The 15,635-nt window shown below is 40.5% G+C and overlaps 1 protein-coding gene across 5 annotated transcripts in view; it reads right to left on the bottom strand.

Moving 5' to 3' along the window:
- Nucleotides 1-2,110: 2,110 nt before the first annotated feature.
- Nucleotides 2,111-15,635, bottom strand: part of pde1cb (phosphodiesterase 1C, calmodulin-dependent b) — an 81,382-nt gene continuing 67,857 nt past the window's right edge. For 4 of the 5 annotated variants that reach the window (XM_029453337.1, XM_029453339.1, XM_029453340.1 and 1 more), the window contains 10 exons: nt 14,203-14,303; nt 13,392-13,520; nt 12,871-12,972; nt 9,591-9,711; nt 8,212-8,293; nt 7,166-7,286; nt 5,511-5,680; nt 4,267-4,503; nt 3,802-3,864; nt 2,111-3,226 (listed from right to left, as the gene is read on the bottom strand). In XM_029453337.1, the coding sequence (XP_029309197.1) occupies nt 3,207-3,226; nt 3,802-3,864; nt 4,267-4,503; nt 5,511-5,680; nt 7,166-7,286; nt 8,212-8,293; nt 9,591-9,711; nt 12,871-12,972; nt 13,392-13,520; nt 14,203-14,303 (1,146 nt within the window). In that variant the 3' untranslated portion in view covers nt 2,111-3,206. The remainder of the gene's footprint in view (nt 3,227-3,801; nt 3,865-4,266; nt 4,504-5,510; nt 5,681-7,165; nt 7,287-8,211; nt 8,294-9,590; nt 9,712-12,870; nt 12,973-13,391; nt 13,521-14,202; nt 14,304-15,635) is intronic. The other variant, XM_029453338.1, reaches the window with a different exon arrangement.

The following is a 15,635-nucleotide window of genomic DNA, read 5'->3' as shown; positions in this document are numbered from 1 at the left end:
TCTATTCATGGCTTTAGTGGAGGGTAAACCTAAGGCGGTTTTCTTTTGTTAGCTAGTTTGACTACTCACCTTTATGTTTTTTTATTTAACATAACTGTTTATAATTTAAACTTTATAATATGTCTACTTCTGTTTTATATATGTAAACATATTCAGTGGCATCAACCTAATATGGTATATACAATATAAGAGAATTGGATCTTTATAGTGGGAAGAAATGCAGAATTTAAAGGAAAATGTTTTTTTTGGTGGTGAGAATTGTTTACCAGCTTTACACGGTCCACTGCATCACTCTCAAACACACACACTCACTCACACACACTCATCCAATCACACTCTCATCGATAGAGCAGGTCACAGTGAGGAGATCAGAAATGCACATTAAGTATTTTTCGGCAGTTTCTCACACACAGACACACACACACACACACACACACACACACACACGCTTTACATCCATCTAACCTCAGTCACTAGAACAGTTTGAGATCTGTCATTACAGAGTGCTTCAGACTAAACAAGGAAACAAAGCATTAAACAAACAACACATCATCTGTTCCGTAGTAACAATTACAAAACACCATGTTTAGAAGTCTTTACAAGTCATAACTACAGCTATGTTTGTGATTATGGTTGGTATAAATCCTTGTTAAATATTCATACAGTAGGCTATCACAGTAGCAAGTGAAAGATCGAGCAAACTACAAGACTGTACATGTGTTGGTCCCTTGGTACAGAAAATATATTCTGCTTTACCAAGTATCAGGCAGACTATTTTGAGCACACAATGCGTTAGTCTATTTAGAAATCTAATTTTTATACCATTGTTACATTTTAAAATGTACAGTTTTGAGCCACTTTGAATATTTCTGACTTCAGAGCTGGTGGAATAAAACATATTGAACAGACACACACAGGTACAAATCAAACTAGAGACTAGAAGAGAGACAAAATGTCATTACATGTTGAAAACGTACTTTTGAACAGTCCAGCGAACAGAACAGTGAAACAAACAAAAAAAAAGCTTTAAAATAGATTTTTCTAAATGAAAAAGAGCAAAAATAAACCCACGATAAATACTTCTGCGACATCAAACGGCTGACTTTACAAACAGTGTATAAAATAAAAGGTCTTTTACTCAAGACTGGAATAATTGTAGGAAGATATGAATTGTTTTGTTTGACTGCACCTGGATCAGCACAGATTCAAATGACATCAGAAATGAGTTTTCCTACAGGTGAAAGGTGTGAAATGGAAAGTACATATATATAGGCACACATTCAGCCAGCTGGCTTGCTAACCACTGACTGTATCTTTTAGGTAGAAAGTAGCATGTGGTTACATTACGTGATAAACTGCTTTATATCCCAGCACGATACTGAAGTTCCTTTTAGAATATAAAAATGAGTGTGTATTAAAACAAAGAGACTAAAAAAAAGAACTCCTATATTTTTGATATAAATGTTTAGGTGTTAAATTATTTGAACCCCATATATACTATATGTTTAAGTATATGTACCAGTCTACACTTTAAAATTAAATGCCATGAATTTCAATCTTGGCACAATAAATGTTGGGACACCAAAAGAGTTTAAAACAATAAAAGTGCACAATTATTTAGGGAAAACATATCATTATGCAAATATGCATCTTCCAATTACACATATTAAGTATATAGTAAAAGCTTCACCAGCATTGCAGAGGTTCAATGTGTTACATATGCACAGTAAGCAATATTTGCATCTCCTATACGCAACGTTACTAAAAAACCTGGCGAACAACCAGGAAGCAGATACAGGTTGGACTCGTAGCCTCGGATGCATCACAGAAGCATGATGGATTCAACAGGCTAACAGGAGTAAGAGCACACTGTAAACACGTCGATTAAAAACATTACACCAACAACCTCGTCGCCTAACATGACTGCCAAATTAAATACATATATTTCTCTAATTCTGCGACAATGTTGATTCTTTGCTACAGCTTAAATACATATAAGAAGGCATCGAGAAGAAGTCTTTTGACGACGAAATGACAACACAGTGTGAGGATATTAGACACATCGAGTGCACGATTCATACGGGACACAACAAATTAAAAAACAAATAAGAATGTTACAAAAAGAAAAGGATTTTATATCATACAAAAACGTGAATGTGTGATATGTTTGCAAAAGTTGCATTTTGAATTTGGACATTTCTCACTACAATATGTTACATCCCCCAAAAAAAAATAATTGTGGAATTGTATTCATACACGTACAAACTTTCAATATATACAGTAAAGAGGACAGAAACACACAAACAACGATATAAACCTGGCTGAGAGGAACACAAATACATTAGAGTTTCACAATGTCTGAGGAAAATAAACATGTTAAGGGAACGAAAATGAGCGTTTTGTAGTAACGTCAGCAAAACATAAAAGACTCCCAACCGGAGCTGTTGAAGCACAGGGGAAAGTCAGAGTTTCTACATGTGTTGAAGGAGTATTTCATAGTAAAATAGTAGATCTATAAACTTGTGGATTTAACCCCAACGTACTCTACATTAAATCGTATGCTGTACATACTGTGCAGCAGCTATAGAAGTGCCTCTTGATGTACATCTATTCTGCATTTCCCACAAACCTGCACTTGCGTATTATTCAATAAGTACCAAAATAAATGACTGTGATTGTAACTTTGTCTCAAAATAAACTTGCTTACCGACGACTGACAGACGATACTTGTGATGATGTCAAAATCTAATGAAGAGTGTAAACAGAGAAGCATAACAGCAGTGAGAAGTGGGACTTTTGTTTGTGGCTGAATTAAACACACAACCCAGAGGGAAGTGAAAGATTGGCAAACTAAAAAGAAAAAGAAAAGCGCACCATCGCTGCCGTCATTATAAAGTCATTAAATCTTCTTTTGCGTCGTCTTCATCAGTAAGCATGAAGGTAGGATGAATGCACGTGGGTAGAGCCGCAAGCTCTTCATACAAGAGCCTGGGAGTATCAACATGGGGAAAGTAAAAACTGTTGATCACAGAGACAAAACAAAAGGAAGTGAAGGTGTCAGTTTCTTTGTGGCCTGCAGAGGGCGACACAGTCCAACTAATAGCCTTTCTTCTGCTCTGAGGTTGAGTCTTCTCAAACAGGTCAAAGCAGGTTCAGGTCGACAGCAGCGCGGCAGAGACGTCACAGAGAGATTCTCCACAGCTCGCTTATTCCATCGTCACCTCTGCTTTAGGAACATACACAAGGAGGAGTAATAGATTGTTGTCAGATTATATTTCAACAAACTGATCATCTATTATGGGAGAAATCTACCTGGAGGATGAATAACTCTCATGGATCATCATTTCTGTTTAATATTTCTTTATCAAGGAACAAAAAGTCTTCTCTAATGTTGCAAAGGATTAATAAACTGTCTTTAACTTATACAAAGATATTGTTTAATTGCAGGCGTTGTGTTTGAATCAACATTTACACACTGCAGCTATAAGTACACAAACAGTGTATTCCTCCTAAAGCAGTGCAGATGTGACCCCTCCATAGCCTAAAGAAGATTTAGGGAGACTACATACTGGTTTAAACCTCATTTTATGAGGTCATTAAATAAACCTTGTTGTCAGTTTATTAAGTAAATACAAATGTTTCTATTAGTTTTGCTCTAAAACAGTGAATATTATAATTATTCTTGCAGGACTGTTGCATTAGACTGCATCAGTTTGAGCTGCGTGTACCTAATAAACTGGCAGTGCAGACACTTCAGTTTATTATTTTGTCAATAGTCGTGGGCTGCAGGAATAAACTCACCATCGTCTCCTTTGTTCTTGTTTTCTTCTCCCTCGGGAGATTCAGTCCCTTCAGACAACTCTCCTGAAGAGGGAGAACAGTCATTTTATTTGTCACCCTGACGCACATTTAGTGGTGGCAAACATGCACTCTATCCAAACAAGCAAATGAAATCCTCAAAGCATCGTTTCTCCTTTATGAAGTTTGTACAAACCTCACTGACCTGACGGTGAGTCATTACAAACTCATGCTGTGCAGCTTAACATTGTTCAAACCCACAGAACTGCATTTTACATTCTAGTGGTACAATCATTCTTATTCTTGCAATAAAACATAATAATGTAAAGACACAGATCTCCTACCTATCTCTCCTTGCTATAATATATGGAGCCTCATTAATATTAGTTTATAGGGCTATGTTTATATTAATATATCTAAAGTAATCGCAACACATTAACTGTTCTTATGGATCATAAACTGATGTACCGTTCTGCAGCAGAGGGTTCTTGTGTGTGGCGCTCGCAGGCTGCGCTCCCTGCTCTGTGTCCCCCGTGTTATCATCTGGTGTTTGGCTGACCTCCGGTGACTCAGGCTCCTCCTCCTCCTCCGATTGGTCCTCCTTTGGTTCTGGCTGTTCTGGTTCTGTGTTGACCTCCTGGGGCTCCATAGCCTCTTCCTGCTGGGCTTGCTCCTCCACTTCCCTTTTAGCTCTCTCCTCCGCCTCTGAGGTCACATGGAGGGTGGAGGCATGTGTGAGTGTGTGCATTCAATCATCACTGCTTGATTCTTACTTAAAGCCTCATTGGGCCGTTTGTTCTGTTTGTTTCTATGAATACAGACTTAACTTTTGTCCATTGGGAGCAACAGAAACAAGCTGCAAACACATTTATCACCTTTTAGGTTGACATGGTAAACTGGCAAACAGCTGCCTCTTTACACATCCAGCATTCAGGGAGCAACTTCAGCATTAATTCAGATTGTGTTTTTTGTTTCTACCAACTACTGAGGGAAATATGTGGCTCTTTAGCTGCTAAATGCTCCACTGTGTTTACCAGCTAGTCTCTAACTGTGTGTGTCTACTGTTGGCACTAAGCAGGGGGTGTACAGTGTGATTTTAGAGCTTTTAGTTTTTTAAACACGTATTGAGGTGGTTATCGCTGCAGGTGGACTCCTGATGTTGTCTTTTAAATGCCTCCTCATTGGGTCTTTTCCCTTTTCCAAAAAAGCTCTTTAAAGACGTTTGTTTCCACTCATTGTTGCTTGTGGGCTTCATTTCTTTAAGTGAAGTATCACTTGACTGAGAGACGAACGTCTTGACATGTGTCAAGAGACACAGACGCACAGACAGATGTATCCGTTGATTTTTCAAAATAAAATCTCTATCAAAATAAAATATTTCTTTATTAAATCTTTCTGTGCGGCCCGGTACTGGTCCGCGGACCGGTGGTTGGGGACCACTGCTCTAAACCATCCAGTGTTCTGTTCTGGAAGGCGTACCACTTGACCACTAGACCTATCCCGTCATTTTAAAATAAAAACTGATGACTGTGTATCCTAAACTAATGCAGGTCAGTTGAAATATTGAGTGAGCTTAGCGCCTTGCAGACGTTAAGAGCGTTTCAGCTTTATGAAACAATTTTCCTTATCCTATTGGGACGGATCAGTTTTACAAGGACATTAAATGTCCCCGAATCCCCTCCATTTTCATCCCTACTATGGGTGTACTGTACCTTTAGCAGCTTGGGATTTCCACCTCTCTCTATTCTGATAAACCTCTTCGTTCCACAACGCCTTGAAGTTCTTCAGGTCCACCATCAGCAGGGAGCTTTGTCCCGACGAGCTGCTGTCGGAGCTCTTCACGCTGTGCCTCTTGGTCTCATCTGAGCTAATACTGTTCAGACTGGACAGAGAAATGAGAAGGAAGAAGGGAGTTAAAGGTTTATGGAAGCGTAATGCATTCACCTAGTTTGCAAAACGCTTCTGTAAAAGTTAAACAAGACTAAGAATCTACAGCGATTCTAGCAGCTCTGTGCAGCTGTACTGACAAACCGGTGTTGATATTTCCAACAGAAAGCCCGCTTTACAAACCGAACTAAAGAAGTCAAATTAAATATGCAGTGAAGTTGCATTATAGGAAATGTGGAGTCCAGGGTTTATTGGTTTATTGTCCTTGACCCATAATAAGGACTAAAGGTCAGCTTATCTCACCATCTGCTTCTTTTTCAAATATGTCTCTTGTGAGTCACATCATTTTATGGAAGTACAATACTAAATTTGCCGGAGTGCCCATTTTAGGGATCAGTTATTGTAATTCATCACGTAGGGCACATGAATGTCTGTTGAGAAACCAAACCGTCCATCCCTAGCTTGGAGAAAAAAACCAACAGGAGCTTTCAGATTCAGAGGCACGTTAAGAGAAGAAGAGAGAAAGACAGGTACATAATCAGAGGCAGGCAGGGAGAGCAGGCATAGTTACACATGATTGAAAGCAGCTATAACGGTTGTAGAGAAACAGTCCAAGGATGCCCATAAGCAGCCAGGTGTGTAGGAAGACAAGGAGACAGCACAAATGGCAACACTATCGGAGATTTCCACTCCGTTAACTTTCGACTGGAGGCCCACTGAGTGATGCTAATGACTGCTGTTGAGGAGAACGGGGAGGCTGATATTGATGTGCAGGTGCAACGGGAGCTGCAGAGGCAGACTCCCCAAGTACTGATGTATTATCCAATAAGCTCACTTTAAATGACACAAATAACTGAGTCAGTTTATTTATTTATTTCTTCGTCTGGATGGTTAATTATTAGTAATGTGAGAGTAAGTGGAATCTACTTTCTTATGATGGTTTCAGAGCCTCGCACAAATCTGATTTAGTAAGTAGTTGAAGTACTCAGCCAATTAATTAAGCCAGTGGAGACAAAATCACTCTGTTTTGTATCTCAAGAGGCTTTTGTGTATGCCCATCCAGCACTGAAACCCACTCTTGATCAGAGACAACCGTAGACGGGACGACGAGTTTAGCATCTCTAAAATATCAATTTCAAGGTGTGTGACTTTGCCCGATGAAAAGGTGGAGACATTTACACGCACAAGAATGGATTATTCATGGGAGACTCATCTGCTGTTCTCAATTCTTCCATTAGATATGCTGCTTTTTGCAGAGGAGCTGTCGAGGTTTAATCACGTCATGGAACGAACAGTTACTCAGACAGGTATGAGAGGTGAAGGGTAGAGAACTGCAGATTTTCCATCCTTGATTAAGCAGCCTGGTTGATTACAATTTGTTCAGATTTACATACAGTCACCCAATTCCAGCTTCTCCACTGAGCAGGCATCCCAACTTTTCATTTCCAAATGAGCTCACAGAGAAAGTGTCGCAGCTTACCTTGAGCGCCTGACACCGGCAAAACCTGAGTGGGAGGCCTCGTCGATGAGCGGTTTGACGATACGTTCCATCATGTCCGTCAGCACAGTGAAGGTGGGAACCACAATGAAGTCGATGAACCCTGCCGACAGAGTTATCAGTGATCAATTCAGAGCAGAGTGCCATTTAAACACATTCTTTATTTATGTTTAAGGCAGACTGCGACGGAAAGAAGACCAGAACAATCATGTTAACACAGGAATTTATGAAATTAAGAATATTTATTTAAAAAATGAAGGACTTCCGGTGAGCGTCTAAAGATGGCGGCATAGATTGAAAACTCTCCTAGGGGGACTTGACCTCCATGTAGGACTGATGCTCCACCTGCTCATGAAAAGGTTTGAGAAGGTGGCAATCTACCTGTAATTACATTTAGATAGTAGACCAAGGAAAACCATTTGGAGCCTCAATACAAGAAGTCAAATGTGAAATGAAGACCTTCCTTTGATAACAAAGGGTGAGTGAACCCACATGTACGACGGGACACCTTAAAGGCAAACTGATATCTCTCAGCATAGCAATATAATATAATCTAACGTCACAGATTATGAATGAAGAATCAGAGACTGCGTTGAATAATACAGATAAAAAAGAGACATCAGGAAGTGACGGCGTACCAGCTGAGTGGTACAAGATCTGTAGAGAAGATTTGACTCAAGTACTCCTAAACTCCTTTAACTGGACACTTAAGAAAATGTCAACCCGGCCCCTGCGGCCAACATGTCAGAGTGCCCTTGGGAAAGATACTGAACCCCGATTTGAGTGTGTAAGTGTATGGAAGCCTCTGCCTCTGTATGAATGTGTGAGTGAGTGAATGAATGAATGCTTGTAAAAGCGCTCTGAGTCGTCCCAAAGACTAGAAATGTGCTGATTGATATAAACCTATATATATATATATATATATATATATTAAAAGAAATCTTTACAAAAGAAAATATCCTTTTTCTGAAATAACAAACACACACAATTATGCAGGTGACGTGTGTGAAAATGGTGAAGCCACTCACCGATCTGGGACTGGGCCACCATTGTGGACTTTCGGTCGCAGAGCGGAGAAAACGGCAGGCCGAGCTCTGACTCTTTGTCCCCCTGCAAACACAGCGGCTCCCTCCGTTAAAGCCCTTCTCAGACTTTCCATACAAAATGTACCCCACCCTCCAGACACACTCATACAACTGACACTCATAAACACACACCATAATACCCAAAACGCTCACACTTCTATCAACAAGCTTTGGATTTGTCTGGCCCCGGTCCCGAGTGCTTTTGGGCCACAAATGTGTTTCATTTTCTCTCCTGATTTTTTTTTGTCACAAAAGAGATGAGATGTGTGGGGAAGGCAATGTTCTGTGGAGAAGCTATTCATCAGCGGTTCATATCCCGGGAGATACAGGCCTCGTGAAAGCAGCCACAATAACAATAGCCCTAATAATGAGAACAGTGTGGAGTAATAATGGAAGAGATGAAAGCAATGAGGCACCAGTTAAACCCCTGTCCTTATTGTTGACATTAACAAATCCACAATCTATCATTTACACAGCCAAACGCATTGTTTTATCAAAGACGTAATGTTCTACTGTTTAATCTGCCATGGAGCATTGTCACAGCATCATTTTTAATAATGACAAGGAGCAGAGTGTCAATTAAACTTATGAATATGACTGCATATCTCACTAATGTAAAGTGCTTTGGGGGGTAGAGTTGTGCTGAATCATTCACTCATCACTTACTAATATAATCATTGTCATTGTATTCCTGCTGTGAGAGAAACCTAAACTGCATGGGACTAAATTGGAAAAAGAAATAGCTTTTGTTGCATCCAGTACAATTCTTAACACCGGCACCAAAGGAGCGACTAAAAGCAATTTAAGTGTACTATTGTGAGAAAAGATGAATACATTCTACTTCAACTCTAGTGTTCCATCTTTTGGCAAACCTCTTCGGAGAATACTCCTCCACAGCTGCTCCGACAGAGCCTGTATCGTTACACGGCAGGAAAAGCACAGGTGTAACTTGAAGGTCAAGAATGAACTTTCCATCCCAACGTTTGAACTGGGCGAACTCCATCTGCTGAGGAAAGTCATGTGACACAATCCAAAGCTGAAGAGCAACTACTAAAGGGATCGTTTAGTCAACAATGTTAATTATTTCTGCAGGTGAGGTTAGATTTTCCAATTGGAGGCCCCCTACAAGTTTGCATGCTCGCTAACTGTAATGCCATCTTTTACTCGGACACTCAAATGGAAAGGCGCCACCATTAACCTTTTGTTTCACTTTCATGTATGTTAAAGCACGCCATGTTCTCCCTACATGCATCTGAACCTCACATCTTCAAAGCACTGAAGCATACACTGGACTCATGCATGACTCCATGACAGCCGCTCACCTGTCTGAAGAACTCCTCCAGTAGGGAGGTGGTCCAGCGGTGGTGGAGGTCCCAACTTTTGGCCGGGTGGCTGATGTCTGCTGTGTGCAGCAGCAAGGACAGGGCTTTGGGCTTGTCAATGCTGCAATAGAGACCAAGATACACTAATTTTTAAACACTGAAATCTGCATTACACTTTTGAATATGACACCTTAATCATTACAGGTGCAGCCGAATGGTTTTTAAAAAGGTATCATAATAAGAAATCTACATCGTGAGGTCAAACACACATTCTGGGCAAATCTGCAGATTATTGAAAAATACCAACCGGGGGTGAAGGATACAAGAATATTTCCAAGGCACTGAGTGTCCCTGAAGACTGTAGGGTCAATCATAAAAAGAAAAATGGAAAAAATGTGGCACAGCTGCAAATGTTTCTACAGCAATCTGTCTGTGCAAGAACAGCATAATAAATGTTTAAAAAGTCCAAGAGGGGGAACTTTTCCATAGTCCTGTATATATTCAGTATAGCACTTAGTTTGGGGGGGGGTTTCACCATGGTAAACATGTATCAACATTGGGCATTGAAACGCGTATTGGATAAAAATTCTAAAAGTTTTTCGACTTGAAGGATGCCCGGTTGATTTGGCTATCTCTGAACATTGTTCTGTACAGATGGATGACTCAGTAGGGATACAGGAAACACTTGAACACATCCTAAATCTATGTCAATGTGCGTGGTTATTGTTTTATAATAGACTTGTAGAAATGTGAACCTGTTATTTAAAGAATGTACAGTATACAAGATCACATTTAGTACAAAGTAGTGCCAGTAGTAGTAGTAGTACTCTCAAAACACTCAGACGTCTGCAGGTTCAGGAGCATTTCTACATTAACGGTAGAGCTGGTGATGTTGTCTCTAGATACTTGACTTCCCTACGTCTGTCTATTACAATTGACTTAAATCTTTAAAAATAGCTCAAAAATACAGTTTCATTTTTTTGTAATTTCTTAAAACTGACATCTAACCAAATAAGAGTGAACAAAGCATTTTTGGTGGATTCTTTTGCAGTGAGGGTTTCTGACAGCAGGACGGTGTCTGTGGGATTGACTCAAAATAAACTAAAGTGTTTGTGTTCGTGGTAATAAAGAAGCATGTCACGCAGTACAACAGTGTAGCTTTCGGGCAACAATTAAGCTGTAAGACAATACTTATTATTTGTTGCCAATAGGACTTTAAGTGTCGTGATGGCACTGATCTAGTAGAGGCACCCGCAAACTGTCAAACTGGTGACAGACAAGAAAATGCAAAACTGCTTCTCTTCTAATGCTTATTAAACAGATGCTAAAATATACATAGTCATCTATTAGCATGGGCATAAAAACACGTATGCACAGCCATCTAAAAACAGAGAAACACTTCCATGTGTAAAGAGTATAAACATAATATTTCCCCATCGCACTGCCTCCATCAGACAAATCGGTTTTCTACACTGGAACACAGTGCGACGAATCATCTCACCTCATCAGACATCAGCGGTGTCTGAGCTATCACCTGATAACCATATCAAAATATCATGTTTAATGGACTGATGCATGAATGAACAGACACCGTCCAATATAGAAATAGGCACACGACTGAAAACACACACACACACACACACACACACACACACACACACACACACACACACACACACACACACACACACACACACACACACAGTACAAGGTTAAACAGAGGTGAGAAAGACTGGCTGGCTCAAATTTCCCCTCATTCCATTTGTGGCAGATTGGGTCTTAAAGTGCACTCAGAGCAGGCCTGGAGCAGACTGGTTTGAATTACTCTGCATTAAAGTCTATTCAGCAGTACAGCTTCCTGCAGACTGCAATCTTGTTTATGTTCATGTGTGTGTGTGTGTGTGTGTGTGTGTGTGTGTGTGTGTGTGCACCTTATACTGTCGCTTGATGATTACTTTCCCGTCAGCACTCTTTGAACTTCTAGATATACTCGTAAGTATCGCAGGCATAATATTGTTGATTCCTACATATGTGCTCAGGAAGCTGCTTTCTGTTTTTAATCGTGATGAGTGCTGTGCATTATCAGTGAAAAGAATAATGCAAAGGTCAAAGAGGTTCTTACTGCCTTCTCTCGTCAGCGCTGCAGCTACATTATCTGTGATGACTCATCACGTCATATGATAGTTGATAGCTCTCTTTTATTTCTATTTGCAAACGGCAGCTGTGTCTGCATGTAGAGCAGTCCCGGCCATCAGTCACAGTAGAGGGTGCTGTGCTCAAAATGTGTGAAAAGGAAGTTCTGGCTGCTGTCCAGCGACATCAGGTCTTGCTGAATTAATTTATGTTCTATAAGGATTCTTTTTATTTTTTGTATTGCTTTAATTTGACAGTGCAGAACAGCATCAGACATTAAGGGAGGCAAAGAGCAAACATGCCCCAAGAAATCACAGAATGCCCCCAAACAAAGGGGACAGAAGTGTAAAAGTCTAACGCAAGATTTGGGGGGTAAAATAATTATTATATATATATATATATATATATATATATTGCTTAAAAATATTACAGCACAGGGAAACTTACACTACTGTGCAGAAGACTTCTGATGTTCTCATTTAAATTAACACCAACACTCAGCAGTTCACTCACTCAGACGTATTTACAGCTGATATTTATGCTCATAGTGACCCAACTGATGATAATCTTTTCCCTTTAACTACTGGGATCTGACGATGATGGTTTTAGCGACGATCTAGCCGGTCATCTTAGCTGTAGCAGGCTACAGTGTGCCAGCGAACCTAACAGCAATATTTTGTCCTGCCGGCTGTTTTTCACCGCAATGTGCAAAATAAATTTCACCATGCCAAATCTGGTGTGACTGCACGATAACTCTGCTGCACAGAAACACAAACTATCCCGTGTTTGTGCTTGAGAGGGCCTGTAGTAATACCCTACTGTATACCTGGACTGCAAGATGCGTCACATTTGGTGCTAGTTGGCTATAAAATACTCATTCCATTTCTATTTTTTATTTCGAGCAAACAACACATGAGCAACAGATATCATCCCAGTCCATATGATATAAACATGAACGCTTGTTGTGTTGTGAACGTTTGAGTGCATCCTCGGGGTTAGGGTTAATTGGGTTGTAAACAACTGGGGGTGAGTACACAGCAGCTGATGGCAGGGTTAATGAGGATGTAAATTGCTGGGATGAGGGCAGGGAGTGTGAACAGTAGAGAAGGAAAAAGAACAAAAGCAATAGTTTGTCAAGTCAACTGACCCCTCAGGTTGTTGTAGGAAGTTCTTCATGGCCTTAACCTGCTGGAAGTGGCAGGACATGTCTGTGGCCAGCACCATCTCCACCACCAGAGCCCGCAGCTCTCTGGATGAAAACAAAGGAGACGGGAGAGGAGAACATGAGCCACGTGCGGTATAATGAGCTGTCAAACTCGCAGGTAATAAAAGATGACTTCTTTTGGATTTTGCTAAATGCAAAGTTTTTGAGAGCTATTTATAAAATCTGCTTTGACAAGTCCCAACTAATGCCGTCTCCTTTAATGTATTATCACACATATCCATTTAGCACAAAGTTGTTGGACCTCGAAGGTAATCCTACTGTTCTCATTTTTACCGAGCACAGTTGTTAATCTTGAAAAAAAACATTTTGGGCTTCGATCATATGTACATTGTGAAACTGTTCTGCTTGACTCGCCTCACCATCTGTCTCCAACTACCACTCAGCTCTTTCATCTCTCTGTCTCTCTTCCTATTATTGTTTGTCCAAGTATCTGTCTCACTGACCTCCAGTCATCCTTAGAGAGGTTGTAGAGGATGTTCATCTCATCGTCGTCCTGCAGCAGGCGGTAGGCTGCGCTGACATGGTGGCTCTCCAACACCGAGCGGTCATTGTACAGAATAGCTGTGTCTGATCTGTAGAAGAGAAAGCAAAGCAAAAGTTCTAGAAGTCTATTTTGGCAAGAACAGCTTATAGAGATATACTAGATCCGTCAAAGTTGCTACTCCTTCAATTGATCTGAAAGAAACTGTAGAAAGAAAAGCAATATATAAAGCAATATTCACAATATCTAAGAAATACTAAACTGAATAAACTGCTAACACCTTCAGTATGTTATTGAAATGTGACCACTGCTCATCAAGATTAAATAACGATCTAGTTCAGTCAGAGAAAATCTGTGAATTTATTCAAACAAATTAAGACATGAAATTATCTGGAAGGTTTCCCTCTATCATGTTTATAAAACATTATTTACTTTGTGAATTAAAGGAATATGGACCCTTTCGCAAAAGGCTTTTAGAGTGAAAATAAGAATAGATTTTAGAATAATAAAGGCTATGAAGATGGTGTTTGTCAAACAAAATGAGTACATTGTGTGACATTTATAAGAAAAGGTTTTGTTACTATGTGTTCTCTCCAACTCAAGTTCTCAAGGACAAAGAGTTTGGAATTCATTTGGACTCCCGTCCTGCCCCGGTGTTATTACTGCACAGCACTGCAGGCGTTCTTAGAGTGATTGTGAAGCCCCCTCGCTGCAAATGAAAACATTGATCGGGTGAGTCAGTGCCATGCATTTTTGATTTTATGATCCATTACCTTGTCTGAATGTGGAAGTTGTTTGTCGTCCCTGTGTGCTCGTAGTCGTGCACCGCCGCCGCAAAGATCATGGCAAAGATCTCAAGCTCAGTCAACCAATGCTGCAGGCAAAAGAAGAGGAGAAGAAGAAGAAGAAGGAGAAGAATAATGAGGAGAAGAAGGAGGAGGAGAAGGAGAAGGAGGAGGAGAAGAAGAAGGAGGAGAAGGAGAAGGAGAAGAAGGAGAAGGAGAAGGAGGAGAAGGAGGAGAAGGAGAAGAAGAAGAAGAAGCAGAAGGGGTTAAAATGACAAGTATATAGAAGAGAGAGAGAGAGGGGAGGGGAGGGGAAGCAATGGGATGGAAAAGACGGCAACGTTGACAGGGAAGAAGGAGGGGAGAGTAATGAACAGAAGAGGAAAAAATGGACAGAAATTAGAAATGAGAAGCCAGTGAATTGAAAAAAAGGGGAAAGCAGGGAATGAATGGTACATCGCGACAGCAAGATGTAGATGAGAAAAGTGAAAGAAAAAGTGCAGAGAGAAGTATTTGGCATGAGGAATATATTACAGTCGGGGATGAAAGGAAACAAATGGGGAGGAGATGATAGAGGAAAGGTCAGAAAGGCCAAAAAGGAAGCTTTAGATAAGACAAGCTCTATTGAGAATCACATTTTAAACCGCCACTTTAATAATCCTTCCTTTTCCCTCTCAGACAGTGTCTCAGTCTGGTTTGTCACTCATCCCAAATATACATGAACACGTCATGCTGTCTTTAATTCTATTACAAGCTAATGCTTTTATGTGGTGAGGATACACAATAATGCGTTTCTATTTATGTTTAAACCTTTTTGCTTGGCTACCACTCTCATGTCTGTATGGTGAATACGTAGTCAGTTAGCTTAGCACATAGACTGGAAACTCACATAGCCACCCATCAGACACAGCTACGCTAGCTGCTTCCTTTGCTTCAGCGAAATGAACACTGCGCTCATGAGAGTGGTATTGATCTGCTTGTCTAATTCTCAAATGAAAAAGTGCTTTTCCTAAAATGCCGAGCTGCCAAAAAAACAACACGTTTCATCGTATGAGCGACGGCCACACAACCACCTGAATCTAAAAGATAAAGACGTCAGCGGTTAAAAGAATGTGAATAATATGGACTGTACCTGCAGGTGTGTGCTTTTATTTATGGCCGCTCATATTTAATCTGAGAGTGTTTCACACACCTGTGAGTGGGTATTTCTTCCTCTGAGATGTGCATGCATCTGAGTGCACTCACGTACACAGAGTGGGGATTTAACTCAGGAAACCCAGTCATTATTGGTGACTAAGCAACAGTGGGGGATGGGGGAGTCATCAAGAACAGGGGGGGGGTGGGGGCAAGATGGCCGATCCATCCCTCAGTATATTTCCTCTAGGGGCCGGCTTTATGAATGACCTGTTGATCGTTGATTT

This window comes from Cottoperca gobio, chromosome 17 (genome assembly GCF_900634415.1).
Source record: "Cottoperca gobio chromosome 17, fCotGob3.1, whole genome shotgun sequence".
NCBI lineage: Eukaryota > Metazoa > Chordata > Actinopteri > Perciformes > Bovichtidae > Cottoperca > Cottoperca gobio.
The sequence above is the reverse complement of the archived record's forward strand: the minus strand, read 5'-3'. Positions and strand labels throughout refer to the sequence as shown.